The 18467-nt window shown below is 31.6% G+C and overlaps 1 protein-coding gene and 1 long non-coding RNA gene across 16 annotated transcripts in view; one reads left to right on the forward strand and one right to left on the reverse strand.

Annotated features, from left to right (window-relative positions):
• Nucleotides 1–18467, reverse strand: part of LOC143244151 (RNA-binding protein Musashi homolog Rbp6-like) — a 153189-nt gene that overhangs the window by 12512 nt on the left and 122210 nt on the right. For 11 of the 15 annotated variants that reach the window (XM_076488322.1, XM_076488323.1, XM_076488317.1 and 8 more), the window contains 2 exons: nucleotides 15124–15156; nucleotides 13203–13277 (listed from right to left, as the gene is read on the reverse strand). In XM_076488322.1, coding sequence (XP_076344437.1) covers nucleotides 13203–13277; nucleotides 15124–15156 — 108 coding nt within the window. The remainder of the gene's footprint in view (nucleotides 1–13202; nucleotides 13278–15123; nucleotides 15157–18467) is intronic. The other 4 variants (XM_076488314.1, XM_076488318.1, XM_076488311.1 and 1 more) reach the window with 1 other exon arrangement.
• LOC143244153 (uncharacterized) lies at nucleotides 632–6863 on the forward strand. Its single transcript, XR_013024925.1, has 2 exons — nucleotides 632–890; nucleotides 1884–6863. It is a non-coding gene; the product is annotated as an uncharacterized LOC143244153 (long non-coding RNA).

Below are 18467 nucleotides of genomic sequence, written 5' to 3' on the forward strand. Positions count from 1 at the left end.
AAACGTTAAAGTTAAAATAGAGAAAACTGGATCGGAAGGCTGTTTTAAAAATAAAGAACTGGTTAGAGCAAGTACAAAAACTGGATTTATTTCAAATAAATAACTGGTTATATAAAGTAAAAATTAAGTTATTTCAACCTGGTTAGATTTGATGTAACAATTTGTTGCACATTTCGAACTGGATAGAGCAACTAGATTAACAAGTACTTGTACATTTCCAACTTGCTAGATGAAGTGTAATAATTAGTTATATACTTGAAATAATGATTAGTATGTATTATAGCTTCGGTCTAGAAAAACATTAAGTCTCATGTACTACACCTGACCCAATTAATATTGATGAGTGACACGAACAAAGGATTATCTTAATTATAAATTATTCTTTATAACAGAAAGAAACAATGACCATAATTAATAAGCTGAAATAAGCAGATAAAGTAATATTAATTATTACTTTTATGCCTAGTGAATTAAACAAATATTTAATATACACGTGTGTGTGGAAAACAAAAACACTATAATATGTACACAATATGGGAATGAAAAAAAATAATTACTGAACAGTTGAATACAAGAAATGAGAGATCTTAATGCGCCATATTCATTAGGTAAACACTGGGTTGGAGAGTACTCGCTTATCAAACACTTTTAATTGGTCCAGAAACGTTTTTTGAGGGTGATCAAAGTTGTAGCTAAATTGCTTTTCTATACTAATTTATGCTCGTTTCGTAGATATTAATTTAAAGTAAATATGCTATAAGAAAATACACGGGTTTATTTTATATCAGTTTTAATTTACTCAAATTAACAGTGTAAGGTGTTCTTTTGTTAAGGTCTTGCACGCAGTTGAGGATGAGAAGATAGGCCTAAGTTAGTTGAAAGAAGCAGTCGTAGGTTGTTAATATAGTTTGAAATACTAAAGTATGGTTGATAATTACGTTAGGTTTCTTTCGCATAATTTAAGGATGATTTTTTTTTTTTTTACACACCTGGTTTCATAGGCAGTGCTATGAACCGTTGTCATTACTTGACATAAAAGAGTATGAAATTATATGAACATCATAATTTACATGAGGAATTTAAATAACAATTGGAAGTTAGAAAGGGTAGTATTAGGGTTAATAGTAGTGAACTTAACTGAAAAGATTTCAGCCCTTGACTTGTGTAGACGAGAGACTATTGGAAGGAGGGAAAGGAATATAGAGAAGGACATGGATTGTGAACCTAAAGAGGTTATAGTTACAGGTGATTCCTTAACATGGAATGTGCATACAATAGTCTTTGGGGTAAATAGGGAGAAAATAGTTAGATTATATTACCCTGGGGCACAGGTAGAAGACAACTGACAGCATGGGATACAATGAAGTGGATTAAAAATGATGCAGTTTTTGATGTGCATGTAGCAGGGACTAATGCTATGGGGAAGAGTAAGTCAGAGGATCTAATTAATAAGTACAAGGGTGGATGAAAGCATTTAAAAACCATAAATTAATTGTGTCAGGAATACTGCAAAGAATATTATTATTGTGGAGATGAAGTTTTGAGTAGGTTGCTAGGGCTAAATGCTAAGCTGAAATTAATATGTAAGGATCAGTAGGTTAGCTGATTGGACTTATGGGATCATTTCAGAAGGATGAAGGAACTTTTTAGAATGGATGGTTTAAACTTAAATAGGAAAGAGTCTGGCATGTTTGTAAGGGCTATTAACTCAGTTTTAAGGGAAGTTTTAAACTAAGACTAGATAGTGGTGAGGGCAAACATTAAATGAAACAAAACTGAACTGTAGAGGAAAGTTTAACAGAAGAAAGCATTATAAAAGTAATTATAAGAATAGGATTGTTACCATTGCAATAGGTTTGGGTTTCATTTTGTTTTGAATTTAGCACAAAGCTACATGAGGGCTATCTGCACTAGCCATTTCTAATTTAACAGTGTAAGACTAGAGGAAAGGCAGCTAGTCATCACCACCTACCACCAACTCTTGAGCTACAATCTCACAAACGGATAGTGTGATGTACCATCATATTATAACACCCCCATGGCTGAAATGGTAAGCATGTTTGGTGTGACGGGGATTCGAACCCACAACTATATTAATGCTAGAAGTAATAGATGACTTTAGGGAACTGGTATGAATATAAGACTTTGATATATAAGGGGTAACTGAAACATGGTTAAATGTAGATGATTTTGATGACTGAAATGCATGGTTGTAGGTTATTTAATAGGGACAGAGTAGTAAAGAGAGGGGAAGGAGTGACTGTATATCTAATGTGCGAGTTACATCCTGTTGAAGGTGATAATATTAATATTGCAACAAGAATTATGTGTTGCGAATTGGGCACCTGAGTTATTTAGGGACACTGAGCAAATGTGGAGCATTTTTGAATAACAGTTTTTCAATACTGAAAACAAATATATCCCTTACAGAAAGAAAAGGGTAGCAGCAAATAGAAAATCATGTTTGTTCATAAAGTGTAAGAGATAAAATTAAAGAAAAGCATCACAAGTTTAAGAAATCTCAGTTGCTTACTATTAAAGAAAGTCAAGAAAGTTGTCAAACAAGAGATTAAGACATCCAAAAGAATGTATGGAAAAAAGTTGGCTGAAGACATAAAAATTAACAGTAAGGATTTTTTTAAAGAACATTAACAGTAAACAAAATGTTAGTGTGGTAATAGGACCCTTGAGGGATGATAAAGGAAGTCTAGTACATGATGATTGTGAAATGGTTGCATTATTCTGTTTTTTCTTCAGTTTTTCTCAACAAAAACTTAAGCAGTATTCCTCATCTTGAACAATTAATAGATGAAAACAAAGTTTAACAAGACAATTTCATAAATTCTGAGCTTGTTAAAATACAACTGGTAAGTTTAATGAATGGCTCCTAGGCCAGATAATATTTCCTTGAGGGTTTTAAAGGAGGTCAGGAATTGAATGTATGAGATATTTGCCACAGTTTTTTGCAAGTCTTTAGATAGTAGACAAGTACCAACAGATTGGAACTTAGCTCATATCACTCCTATCTTCAAGGGAGGTAATAAAAATTGTCCCAGTAATTATAGGTCCATTTAATCTTACATCAGTTTTAAAAGTCTGTTAAAAGGTGTTTTTGCAAAATCATTTAACAAATTTTAGAATTTTATTGGATAGTCAATATGGTTTTGTGAAGGGAAGATCTTACCTTACAAATCTTTTGACGTGCTTTGAAAGTGTTACAGCATATTTAGATAATGATAAAGAGTGTGGATTTTCAGAAAGTATTTAACCAGATGCCACATTAAAAGTGTGTTACAAAACTTATCTCTGTAGGTGTAAGGGGTAAGAGAACTAATTAGATAGAAGAACGGCTGGATGAAAGAAGGCAGAGGATTGTTATAAATGAGTTCAGTCAGACTGGATTAGTTAATGTTACAAGAGGTGTACATTAGGGTCTAGTCTTAGGACCATTGCTCATTTTGGTTTACTTCAATGATACAGATGAAGGGATGGTTAATAAATTACTTAGATTTGCTGCTGATATTAAGGTCTTGGGTGTTTCTAGCTGTGAAGAAGATGCTGATTTATAAAAGGATTTAGATCATTTAGTGAGTTGAGCAAATACATGGTAGATTGATTTTGATGATAAATGCAATACAGCACATGTTAGTTATCATAATTTGAATTATAAATATAATTTGGAAGGAAATAAACTTACAGTGTCATATAAGAAAACAACCTTGTAATGGTTCGTCAGTCTTTAAAGCCATCCAAGCAGTGTGTTGTTGCTAGTGGTAGGGTAAAGAGGATTTTAGATTGTATCTACAGAAATATTAAATACAAGTCTAAAGAGGTTGTAAGTACACTGTATAGGTCACATTTGGAGTACTGTGTTCAGTTTCGGACTCCTTACCATAGAAAGGACATTGAGTTGTTGGAAAGGTTTTGTAGAAGGGTTACTAAAATTGTACCTGGGATGGAGGGATTGTCATATGAAGAGAGATTAAGATCCTTAAAATTGTTTTCTATAGAAAAAAGAAGAGTTTGGGGGATTCTGATTGAAGTGTTTAAGATTGTAAAAGGAATTAATAGTGTTGATGCATCAACATTTCTCATGCTTAACAGCAAGAATTATATAACTAGGGGATACAAATATAGATTTAAGTAAGGTAGAAGCCATCTTCAGATAAGAAAATTTTATATTTTAAATATGGTGGTTGGTCTAGGGAATGTGTTACCTTGAGATGTTGTGGAGGCAGTAAATTTGAGTAAGTTTTAAAAGAGTTTGATACCTGAATGATAGTGGCTCAGTTAATTTTTTTAAATTTATTTATTTAAATGTCTTAGTTTGGCTAAAAGGATGGGACAACCAAGATGAACCAACAGGTACCTTGTTATCTCTACATATTATATTTTATGTTCAATCTATGTAAGAGAATATCAAATGTAGTATTTTACTGTGTATCAACACTAGCTCCATCCAATAGTATTCTACCCATGTATCAACACAGTCAATGTCTGTAATCACTTACTGTATTTCAATACAGTGAAAATCTGTAATATAACACCATGACAATCTAACTTATGTTTAAAACAAACTAATATCTATGATAAGACCGTGACAACCTATTTTATGTTTAAAACAATTTGATATCGTTAACATAACACCATGACAATCTATCTTATGTTTAAAACAAACTGATATATTTATATTAAGACTGTGAGAACCTATCTTATGTTTGAAATGCTCTAAGATCTTATAAGACAGTCACAACCTATTTTATGAGCTATCTTTATCATAAGACCGTGACAATATTTAAAATGAATTAGTAACGTTTGAGAGGTAAATGCTGATATACTACTAGTTATTTTTGTACTAGAACCTTTATGTCACACATGAAATATCAACTCCCGTCTCAGGAAGTGTAGCGTCACCTAATGACTTACCAGCGTGTCGATACTGGTCTCTGAGAACTGAAGTATTGGTAATAATTATGGAAGTGTGTTTAGGTCGAGTGATGTTAGAAACGGGAGCAGTAGAGAAGTGGTCGCCATAGTAAGCAAGTACGGGCCGTTCTGCTGACTGTAGTTGAAGTGGGAAAATAACCAAAACCGGGGAAGCCTAAGGAAAATGTGGGAGGATAGGATTAAAGCGTAAACTTTCTTGTTTGTACGAATAACAAAGGGGACGAGGTGTCCTACTTCACTATAATCACTGGTTACTAGGTTCTCCACAGTGACGCTAGAGTGCAAGGGTAAGGCTGTACGAAATGAAACTAAATCTAGAACATTTAGACTTCCCCATACCTTCCTAAGCTTCCTGGATGAGGGTCAAATCATGCAACATCCAGCATGCCGGAAAATTTGGACGAAACATAAGTCAACAGAACAAGCACCGTACGTAGCTATCACGCACGTAATTTACGTACTTACGTGATTCGTCTCCACGTGTCTCCTCGAGAAAACAAAGAAAGCTAGTGTCGAAAGTTTCAACACTCCTGGACCACTGTTACCCTTACTGCAACGTTTCAGTAGTTCGTTGCGAAAAAAAGGTATCTAACCATTGTAATAGACATCGTAGGAAACAGGTACGCCATGAACAGAACAGTTAGTTACGTCATAGGATAAATGGACCAGGAACATTCGTGGAGAAGGAAGAGACTGGTATATTCTTACCAATGCTTACGAGAGACTAAACCTATGCCATGCAAAACTCTACCCAGTTATCACATCAGCAGCAAGCATTGGCTTAAGAAATAAATAATGGCCCAAACAAAAGATAGTTGTAAAAAAATATTTGACAAAAAAAATATCTAGAAATTTATTGAAATGCCTAAAGGGTTATCATTAGAAGATCTACATGTACAATAGGAAGTAATTGGGCAACTACATGGAAAGTTATCTAAATATTAATAACACTTAAAGTTAGATAAAAAAACAGGTTTTCTAGCAAAAAAATGGATTTGATTGTAAAATGATAAAAGTAAAAATAGGTTATTTTAATAATGATCTAAAAGGACGTGTATTATGTTTCTTCTAAAGTTTGTACCAAGTTCTAGTTGATCTATTTAAAACTAATGTGATAAGAGTATCTACTCAATGTAAAAATCAACAACAAACATTGTCATATCCAATAACCTAAACGAAACGTCATCGATAAATTTCTGTACAGAACAGAAATATAATAACAGCGGAGAAATGGGACCAAATTTAAATGTCGATTATTAAATACACAAGGTGGGGAAAAGACGGTTTGATCGTTTTGTTATAGAGTAAAACAGAAGTGATGGCCTTCTAATGATTGTTATAACATAAAACAGAAGTTAAGATCTTCAGGTCATTGTTATAAAACAAAACAGAAGTCACGGTCTTTGGTCGTTGTTATAAAATAAAATAGAAATGACGGTTTTCTCGTCATTGTTATAAAATAAAACAGAAGTTATGGTTTTCAAGTCATTGTTATAAAATAAAACAGAATTGACGGTCTTCTAGTCATTGTTATAAAATAAAACAAAAGTTATTGTCTTCTAGTCATTGTTATAAAATAAAACAGAAGTTATGGTTTTCTAGTCATTGTTATCAAATAAAACAGAAGTGACGGTCTTCTCGTCATTGTTATAAAATAAAACACGTTAAGGTTTTCTAGTCATTGTTATAACATGAAACAGAAGTTATGGTTTTCTAGTCATTGTTATAAAATAAAACAAGTTAAGGTTTTCTAGTCATTGTTATAAAATAAAACAAATGTTATGGTTTTCTAGTCATTGTTATAAAATAAAACAAGTTATGGTTTTCCAGTCATTGTTATAAAATAAAACAAGTTATGGTTTTCTAGTCATTGTTATAAAATAAAACGGAGGTTATGCTTTTCCAGTCATTGTAATTATGATTTTCTAGTTATTGTTATAAAATAAAAAAGGTGTGTCGGTCTTCTCGTCATTGCTATAAAATAAAACAGAAGTTATGGTTTTCTAGTCATTGTTAGAAAACAGAAGTAACGGTTTTCTCGTCATTGTTATAAAATAAAACAGAGGTTAAGGTTTTGTAGTCTTTGTTATTAAATAAAATAAAAGTGACGGTCTACTCGTTATTGTTATAAAATAAAACACGTTATGGTTTTCTAGGCATTGTTATAAAATAAAACAGAAGTTATGGTCGTCTAGCCATAGTAATCAAATAAAATAAAAGTGACTGTCTTCTAGTCATTGTTATAAAATAAAAGAAGTTATGGTCTTGCAGTCATTGTTAAAAAATAAAACAGAAGTGACAGTCTTCTCGTCATTGTTATGAAATAAAACAGAAGTGACGGTCTTCTTGTCATTGTGATAAAATAAAACAGGTTATGATTTTACAGTCATTGTTATAAAATAAAACAGAAGTTATGGTTTTCTAGTCATTGTTATAAAATAAAATAGAAGTGATGGTTTTCAAGTCATTGTTATAAAATAAAACAAGTGACGGTCTTCTCGTCATTGTTATAAAATAAAAGAGGTTATGGTTTTCTAGTCATTGTTATAAAATAAAATAGAGGTTACGGTTTTCTAATTATTGTTATCAAATAAAACAGAAGTTATGGTCTTCTAGTCAATGTTAAAAAATAAAATAGAAGTGAAGGTTTTCTTGTCCTTGATATAAAATAAAACAGAAGTTATGGTTTGGTAGTCTTTATTATCAAATAAAATAGAAATGACGGTCCTCTCGTCATTGTTATAAAATAAAACAGAAGTTACCGTCGTCTAGTCATTATAATCAAATAAAATAGAAGTGATGGTTTTCTAGTCATTGTTATGAAATAAAACAAGTTACGGTCGTCTAGTCATTGTAATCAAATAAAATAGAAGACATGGTTTTTTAGTCATTATTATAAAATAAAACAGAAGTGTCGGTCTTCTCGTCAGTGTTATAAAATAAAATGAAATAAAACCATAACTTCTGTTTTATTTTATAACAATGACTACAAAACCATAACCTCTGTTTTATAGTCATTGTTATAAAATAAAACAGAAGTTATGGTTTTCTAGTCATTATTATCAAATAAAATAGAAGTGACGGTCCTCTCGTCAGTGCTATAAAATAAAACAGAGGTTATGATTTTCTAGTCATTGTTATAAAATAAAAGAGAAGTTATGGTTATCTAATTATTGTTATGAAATAAAACAGAAGTTATGGTCTTCCAGTCATTGTTATAAAATAAAACAAGTGATGGATAATTTTGCTTCTGATTTACATTACAAACTGTGCGTTTAAACATAAACTATCTTAGAACATCACGTCTTACAAACAATGTGATGGTGTCGAAAAATCATTAATACATGATGGGTATTCAGAATGGAGCGAACAAATCTTTGTTTTTTTGTATGTTACAAATATATGTGATTGTGATAAAATATTGGTTTTGAACCATGCACTTTTATAAGGTTGACAAAAGATAAGTTACCTCGTGATACATTTTTCATATCAGTAACAAATAATTAATACTTTATTACTGGCATCAAAAGACGATTCATCTGAAATGATTAAAACAAATATATTTAAACTTAATGAAAGTATCAAAAGAAGTGACGTATCAAACATTTATTTATCAGAAATCTTACCTATTTTTTAAGTTTAATAATATGTTTTCAGGTACAGTTACATGAAGAAAATATTTGTTTAAATATTGTTTTTATAATTGTTTGAAGCATGACTTTCACTTTCTTTCCTTTACATTATATATATTTTTATTCTAATTCTTTCATCAAAATAAACTGAGGACGTCAGCTGATCCTTGTGAAATTAAAATATCATTTAATATTATATTTTATATGGTGTATAGAATGGTTGTGCCTATGGCAATATATATTTATGACTGTATGAAAAGAAAACCTAACAGGTTGTCCTATTATTGTTCTGTTTTACGTAAAGGGCAACATTTAGAAACGTTGTAATAAATTTACTGGTGTATCCTTTTCTAATTCGACCTGGCGCATAGCACGTGACGTTAAATATTTACTTCCTAATATTTACTGCACTATTAAGTTTGAGATCAGTCTTTACAAACATTATATTTGTACAGAAGGCTTTTACTGGTCGCCTTCAAAAGTAGGAGGAGACGTGAAAGTTGTAGATGTGAGGTCTGGTAATACACATAAACTAAGTTTTGTTCTTGTATATAAACATTTGATGTCCACATCTAAACTTAATTCAGTAAATTTACGAAAAAAAACCAACTCAACAGCATTCAAACAAATACCTATGCATTGCTTTGACCAAAAAATTAGCTCAAGCAATACGACTGAAAAACAGACCATAAAAGTACTTGCTTGTAGTGGGTTCAAGTTTGACATTGTGGGTCAACAAGGTTAAATATAATATGTGAAAATGATGACACAATATGCTGTGGATAATCTTTATATTCTGGCGTAAAACTCAAATATATTGCACTATGTAAAGTTTAACGAAATTAACACAGATATACAAGCATTGGATTTTTTGTACCAAGAGATAAAAAATCAAACTCGCATCACAAATCATTTAAATCGTAAAATTTTTCTATTCGTTATTTATCCAACTCCATCACATGACCTGTTGACGACAGTTATGTCATAATAAACTATGAAATCAATGTGGATTATAACTTCAGGAATGTAACATAAAAAAAACAGTTATTTTGTTAATTTCCGCCCACAGTTTCACAACGGTTACCTACGCTCGTCGACCATAATTTTGAACTCTTGTAATTAACCAACAGTACCAACCGACAACTCTTGAGCAACTCAGTTTGAAAAGTAGGATTTGACCTTCACACTTATAACGAACCTATGACCCGAAACTGAAAAACGCGATTTTATGGACCATCCATTTCACAGTACGACACAAGAACCATGCATGGCTTTCGACAATATAAAATAATACACAATTAATACACGCCAATAATCTATTGGTAAGAAACTTATAACTCCCGTAAGTGTTTACAGTAAAAAATACAAGGTTGTTGTCGCGATACAGTACTGTTGAAACACTATCATCGTATACATAACGTAACATACACGAAACTCCAAGTAACGACAACTCCTGTGTTCTAACTGTCCTGTATCATTTCTCACACATGGTACCAGTAACAACTCTTGTGTTCTAACTCTCCTGTATCATTCCTCACACATGGTACCAGTAACAACTTGTGTTTTAACTCTCCTGTATTATTCCTCACACATGGTACCAGTAACAACTTGTGTTCTAACTCTCCTGTATCATTCCTTACACATGGTACCAGTAACAACTCTTGTGTTCTAACTCTCCTGTATTATTCCTCACACATGGTACCAGTAACAACTTGTGTTCTAACTCTCCTGTATCATTCCTCACACATGGTACCAGTAACAACTCTTGTGTTCTAACTCTCCTGTATCATTCCTCACACATGGTACCAGTAACAACTTGTGTTCTAACTCTCCTGTATCATTCCTCACACAAACTGTTGTAATCATATTTTAATCTGCTAACATCTTTACATAAGCCTGTACAACCACGAAAATGTTCATATCGCAACATGTGCAGACTAGGCCGTGACTATAATTTCTTTCACTGTCATCTACACCGTGAGGATATCGTTTCGCTATATTTACTGTGTGATTGGGATTACTGTTTTACCGGCAGATGAATACACGGTCAATCCAATGAACCTAAAAGAGTAGCACGATGGATCAGTCAAGGTGTCAGAAGTTTTGTGCACATCTTAGCTGAGATAAATTCCTAAATTTGCGCCAATATTCACCCTCCAGTATGCTTCAGTACTTTATACATGCCGTTGGACAAACTGTTGTTGATTAATCACAAACAATCTGAAACTTGGATTCAACTGTATAAAGCACTTTACTCCAGATTTGTTCATTACACATTTTTTGTTCGATTCCAGTCTTAATGTTTAAATCTCGTTACTTCTTAGCATCAGTTCTCGAGATGCTAGATGTTTGTTATGACAACCCTTTTCTAACGTGCGTCTTATCATTCTCGGGGTCAACATTTATACTGTAGGTATAAATCTGTACTCGACATGGTCTATCTCTCAGACCATGAGATAGCATGATTTTGGTGGAGTTTCGGACTTCTGTTTTTAACCACTTCTATTATTAACAGTGTCAGTTTCACCTAACCTCTCTAGAGTTTGGCATATAGCTCCCACTGTAACATGGAGTCTAGTCACAAGAGTTTTGTCTGGAGTATCCTTAGTCAATAAAAACTTTAGATTCTTTAATACTCATTTGTCGTTTAATATTTCAGTCCTGAGAGCTTAAGTTACTAGGCTTTAAACTGATGTTGCACTCTGTGATTTGTTAAATGAGAACTAATCATAGCTTATATTATCAAAATGTGACTATTATTTGAAAACAGACTGCGTCAGAGGTGGCACTCCAGCAGAGTCTTTTATACTCCGTTTCCTTAACCTTTCCCATATTATTTCCAATACTATATATATATACCCCACTTAAAACAACAACAACAAACACCATAATAAGTAAATCTGACTAATAACCCTGTACGATACGAAAATGACGAGAAATAAAACTTTCAAATTACTGCAGCATCCAGTAAACCAAGCAACATAAGATACGGACTTCAAATATTATACAGTAACACATTCTGCTCAAGAAGTAATTGTTTTTTGTTTTGTTTTTTTACTTTCCTAAGGGTAGGCTTTTACACCTTACATTTCTAGAAAAGTAAGTAATCCAATTGTTGTAGAAGAGCAACCTAAGATAAACAAATCACACCGTTACAAGTTATAAATTTAAGATTATAAATTATGTTATTACACATTAGCTTCACGTTTAGAAACTTAAGAAAGCGCACTGCCATACACTATAGCAACTTAAGATATCGAAGCGTTACGTATTAGCAAACTAACTGAAAACCACGACTCTTTGTACAATTGCAAGTTAAAGTTAGAAATATATTTGCCATACACTAGCTACTTTCTTCTTAAACAAATAACAGTTAATTTTGTAATAGAAATGTCTAGTTATAAACCCCAATTTACTTTAAACAGTTACAAATATTAGATACTCTGAAACAGAACAAAAACATATGACTGTTTAATGTTAACTATAGGCTAAGAAACATAATTAAAATATTAAAGTTTACGCTTAAGTAACTGGGACACAATTATCTTAGAATTATTTAATAAATATACTAATAATAACAGTTCCGCTTTGACTATTTAGTTTATAAAACAGAAGGTATACCGAGTCACATAAATTTGATTAAGTTGCTACAGAAAAGTTGAAAATATTGTTTTCTAATCTTAATAGTTCTATTTTTAGTTTCGTAACATCACTGACATGATAAATTAAGCTATTGTTGCAATGATGCATGAGAACGTAAAAGTAACGAAATTAACTTACAAGTGTCGTTTCTAAAAGTGATTGTAATATACTGTCAAAAAATGTAGGCCTAAGTCACATAGATGTTCTAAGATTTACAAAATACATAATTACACACAAATAGTCTCAATCCGGTTTTTAGGAGATAAACACAGACTAGGCTTACGTCTACGATGACCTCTCGGGACGCTAGGCTTACGATACGACTGCTTATAACATTAATATCAAGAGTTCACTTCATCTGAAACATTCCCTCAAGTAGCTTAACCAATTCTATGGACCTACGATTACACTAACTATGTGCAAAATATGTGTTCATTATGGAATAATTGTGCAGCATGAACATTTAATAAAATATATTAACAAGTGCTATGGTGTGAACATAATTTCCTTACGTTATTTCGCTTGAGTAACAATATACGAACCTCAGATGAATGGGTTTGACAAGCGAAAACTTTGGTGCGAGTCATGAGCATTAAAAAGAAAAGATATTTTGCAATAAAAAATATGGAATTTTCCGTACTTACTTTCACAAGCAAAATATCATTGGGATGGACTTAATGGACTCACTCTCCAGTTCGGCGATCATTTGAGAGAAAACAACAACAAAAAAAAACAAACCTGAAGACATGTCGACCATAACCGAAAGTTACCCGAAGACGTTTACGTCATTTTTTCGACACATGTTGACCTGCCCATACAGTATAAGCTAGGATAAAGTCAGAAAAAAATGTGAGGGAGAAAAAACAACGGAGAGGATGATCTAGGCTGTAGACCTTCACAGTTGCATCGTGTGCAAATTGTAGACACTGACTTGATCCAGAGGACACAGAATACCGATTTGTTACATATTTAAATTCATACCTGCGAAAGTATAGCCGAACCCTGGGTAACCAGTGTAACTTCCTCCTCTTCCATAGCTGTAAGCTGGAAACCCTACTGGAAGACAAGAGAACTAAAAGTGAAGCAGACCACTGTTTTAATGTCTGAACTGTTTGTGTCAATCAACTTAGTAAGTTAGCAGCACGTGCTCTTACGTGAATATTATTACAACACGAATGAAGATGTACATTGTTTACAAACGTAAATTTAAAACAACGTTTACACATATCAATATCATATCAATTTATTTGATCTAAAGTTTTATTAAATTACAATTATTCAAACGTCGGAAGGTAAAGTTATATTAATAGATTCTTTTAATTTATGTATGTAGTGCCTTTCTAAGAGTGTAGTTTGCAGTATAATGCTTCATTATCCACACTATCGAAATGTATTACATAAACTTTTTATTGATATTTTTAAACAATAGTTTATAAATTTTCGCCACGAGTCTTCTTCAAGCCCTAACTCGTGTATAATTCATTTTTAATAACATATTGTTATCAAGTGCACATGTTTATTTTTAACAATAGTTGAACGAGCACAAAAATACGTGTAAACCAGTTATACATTTGTTAGAAAACTTCTAAATAATTTGATCTGTTAGGTGACTATATCTTTATGTTGAGGATGGTTACGAACTGCATTTCCGTTTGCATTAGGGGGAAGGGAAGATTGTTATGTATTACATTACTATCATGTCATGTACTACTACACTACTACCAAGTCATGTACTATATTACTATAATGTTATGTACTACATTACTATCATGTCATGTACTATACTACTATCATGTTACGTACTACATTACTATCGTATTATGTACTACTACACTACTACCAAGTCATGTACTATATTACTATAATGTTATGTACTACATTACTATCATGTCATGTACTACATCACTATTATGTTATGTACTACATGAATATCATATCATATACTACATTACTATCATCTCATGTACTACATTACTATCATGCACTACATTACTATCATGTCATGTACTACATTACTATTATGTTATGTACTACATGAATATCATATCATATACTACATTACTATCATCTCATGTACTACATTACTATCATGTCATACACTACATTACTATCATGTTATATACTACATTACTATCATGTACTACATTATCATCATGCGTACTGTTTTCACACAAGAAAAATATTACGATTCTTGTAGCTTAGCTAATAATGAAAGTAAATATATATATATATATATATATATATATGTATGTATAATCCTAAGTTGTACTTTACTATGTTTCTATATAGTGTCGCGTAGAATATGTTACCGTTACCTCTTATTGCCCACTCTAAGTGATGAGTTGTGGTATTCGACGAGAGGCTTATTGGGTCGTAATTTATAGATATGAAGTGCTATACTTTACAACGTTATAACTTCGATCCGCAGTGGACAAACTAAATTTATTTGCTGTTAACTACAAAGCTACACAATGAACTGCCTGTGCTATGCCCACCAAGACTATTGAAAACCGGCTTGTAGAATTGTAAGCCTTCAGACTTGCCGCTGAGCCACCAGAGGGCGACAAATTAGGAGGAATGTAGAAAAAAAATTCAATTAACTTGTTATTATAAAGCCTTTAAACATAATTTGGCAATACTTTCAATTAAAACAGCTAGAGGACACTAGTACACTTGTAAATAATGATAAACAACAGATATTTAACCAGTAAAAAACGGTTATCAGCTAAACATACATATCAAATAGATGAACCACTTACAAGACAGAGAGAACAAACAACAATCACAAAAAACAACTCAAGGCGTGTTTAAACACATGTTCAATCGACATGTGTTCAGTAACAAAATCAAGTCTCCCCCATCCCCTGTATCAGCAAATAACAGTACCAAAAAAGTTACATACCTTCTGTTAAAGCCCCTAGAGGCCAGACAATGTCTGAAACGAGAAAAATGTGAACATTAGCTTAATCTCTATGTTACATTTATTTTACTCAGAATTATTACAAAATTAGAAATTTGTTCGAAAACACCACCTGTATCGAGAGTAGCGTAAAACGGTAACAGGTATCGGACCCATTAAATCTGTGTTCTTTGAGTAATTTTTCATCCTATGATTCTTAATTATTTTATAAATTATACATAAAACTAAAATCAATATAAGATATAAATTTAATTATTCGCTGAGTGTGTTGTAACGTACAGAATCAAAAATGTAAGTTATAACTTTTTACTATGTAGTTAGGTTAAAATCGTTTATTGTAGACATTCCTTCTCCATTAAAGAAACTAATAAATATCGTTACTATACTGTTAGTAACTAAATTTTAATAGTGTTTTAAGATCGTTTCAAAAATAATAGAATTTTCATTTGTTTATTTACTTTGTTTAAATTGAAACAAACATTAGGTTTCAACTGGATCTTGGTTTAAAAGATATTTCTCAATTTTATCTTCTTATGCGAAATATTTTAAGGTTGTCTTGGTAATGAATATATTTTATTTTTATTTACTAATGTTTTAATTTAAAACTGCTTGCCTTTTCAACGAGATGGTTACCTGGTTTGTTTTGTGAATTATAAAAAAACATTAGATTACAAAAGCCATAACTTTCATGCCAATGTTAGTAAACTACAGACATAAAAGTATCTGTGAATACAGATAACTAAAACAAGGTATAACTTTCAGTAATGTAAATATAATGTAATGATAAGTTAATAGGCTATACGGATGATTAAGTTTTAACGATTAGTGGATTATCTGAATTAGTAGAATATATGAAGTGTATATCTTGTGGATTATTCTTTTTTTTTAAAGATTAGTGAATTAGGTAGACAAGTGCAATGTATGGTTTAGTAGATTACAGAGATTATTAGAGCAGGTGGATTAATAAATTATGCACACTGTATTTTGTGGATTATTCTTTTTTAAAGATCAGTGGATTAGATAGACCAATATCTAATTTTATTTGGATTATTCAGATTTCAGAAATTAGCCAGTTCTATAAATTACTAGAATCCATGGATTAGTAGATTACAGAGATTATTTGGATTAGTGGATTAGATAGACCAGTATAATTTATGGCTTAGTAGATTATAAATATTATTTGAATTATTAAGATTTCAGAAATTAGTCGATTCTATAAATCACTAGAATCCATGGATTAGTAGAATACAGAGATTATTTTGATTAGTGGATTAGATAAACCAGTATAATTTATGGATTAGTAGGTTATAAATATTATTTAGATTATTCAAATTTCAGAGATTAGATAGACCAGTATAATTTATGGCTTAGTAGATTATAAATATTATTTGGATTATTCAAATTTCAGAAATTAGTCGATTCTATAAATCACTAGAATCCGTGAATTAGTAGATTACAGAGATTATTTGGATCAGTGGATTAGATACATCAGTAGAATATATGGATTAGAAGATTACTTAGGTTATTAGATTAACTGGAATAATAAATTATGCACACTAAACAGATTGTAAAGATTAATGTATTGTGGTGCATGATCTTCTAGTACCAAAAATTAGACATAATTCTTTGTTTGTATAGCGACGCATTGGAGTAAACACATCTGATATAAAGAAAGTGTTCTCTTACATATTACCGAATTTCACTGCATGGCGACTTCGCCAGGACACAGATCATGTTAAGCTGTTTAAGTTGTTATAACAAAATTAATTGTAATCTATAGTTTAGGTTGTTTAACAATCGAATAAGAAATGTTCGTCAGTTTCCTAATGATCAGAACCTAGAAGCACGTGGGTTAATTAGAGCTAAACAAATGTTTACCCAGGCAGTAGACTAAATTATATAATTAATTTATTATCATTATTCGGAATAAATAATTGGAGTTGAGCTAGCACGAAAGATTTTCAGCCTAGGTGTTTGCTATAGCAAGTAATTATTCAGAATTACAAATTTTTATGCATATGTTTGTGATTTTAGAAGTCTTAACGAAGCGTAATTAAAATAGAAACACACTAGTGTTGGCGTTACGCAACTAGCTAGATTTTCAGACACAAATCCATTTTTGCATTTATGAGAAAGATTTAGAATAATTATATTCTGGTTTCTGGGAAAATGGGTTAATCTTAATTACTAATTTGTTTGTGACAAACCATTAGAGCTAATTTTCGTGATTAACGACATTTAAATATGTAGTTTGGTAAGTTGCAATGCGTGAGATTGGGAACAACACACTCTAATATGTTTCATTGTAAACAGAAACTTTGTAGCTAATTATACTAGCCATCCGACAGTGTTTGTCAGCTTTATTATATTTTTAACAATGCTTTATTGACCTATTCACTTATTAATTTTCAAGAATTAAAATCGTGCGTGATAACAAAATTCCAACTACACGTTGTTCGTCACTTACATCGACGACGACGCGTTTCGCTCAATTTAGAACTCATCAAGTGGCTAAGACGCATTAAACACAAAAGAGGTAAAACTGTTTATATTAGCCATTTATCAAAACATAAGAAACGTTTTAGCGCGGTACAAGCAGGTTGTTGTAAAAAACTCGTCGTACAGAACACATTGTTAAAAACAATATTGTATTTGCAACAATGTAATCAATATTAGCTTCATAATCATGCACACTATGATACAGTAATATACCTTGCCTATGGTTAGTAGTGTATCGAGATTTATCTTAATGATACCAGAACCACTGAGTGTTATATATTTAACAACTATAATTGTAATCATGAAGTAAATAACATAATCTCGGTGATATATACATAATAAAATTTGTATAGTTTCAATTTCGTACAAACTTATAGGAGAGTTATTTGTGCTAGCCTTCATAATTTAGCAGAAAAAGACTAACGGTAAGGCATTAATTCCAACCGCCAATTCTTTTTGACAACAAATAGTAGGAGTGATCGTTATATTATAACGCCCCCACGGCTGGGAAGACGAACACGTTTGGCTGGACGGGAATTCGAACCATTTATCCTCAAATTATAAGTCAAGTGCCCTAGCTAACCCTAAAACTCTCTCTCTGTGTACATATCTATATAAGAAAACTATCTCTTTCTGTATATACACACACACACCTAAGAAAATCCTAACCATTTGTTTTACCAAACTCTTCTTTACCAAACCAGTTTTATGGTTACCCTTTAGTCTAAAAACCAGAAAACAATTCACTTTTTGAAATATAATAAATTTAAATAAGTTATACACATTTCATTTTCTAATTTAAATTGTTTTCTGCTAATTTAAGGACT

Source organism: Tachypleus tridentatus, chromosome 2, assembly GCF_004210375.1.
Source record: "Tachypleus tridentatus isolate NWPU-2018 chromosome 2, ASM421037v1, whole genome shotgun sequence".
Lineage (NCBI taxonomy): Eukaryota > Metazoa > Arthropoda > Merostomata > Xiphosura > Limulidae > Tachypleus > Tachypleus tridentatus.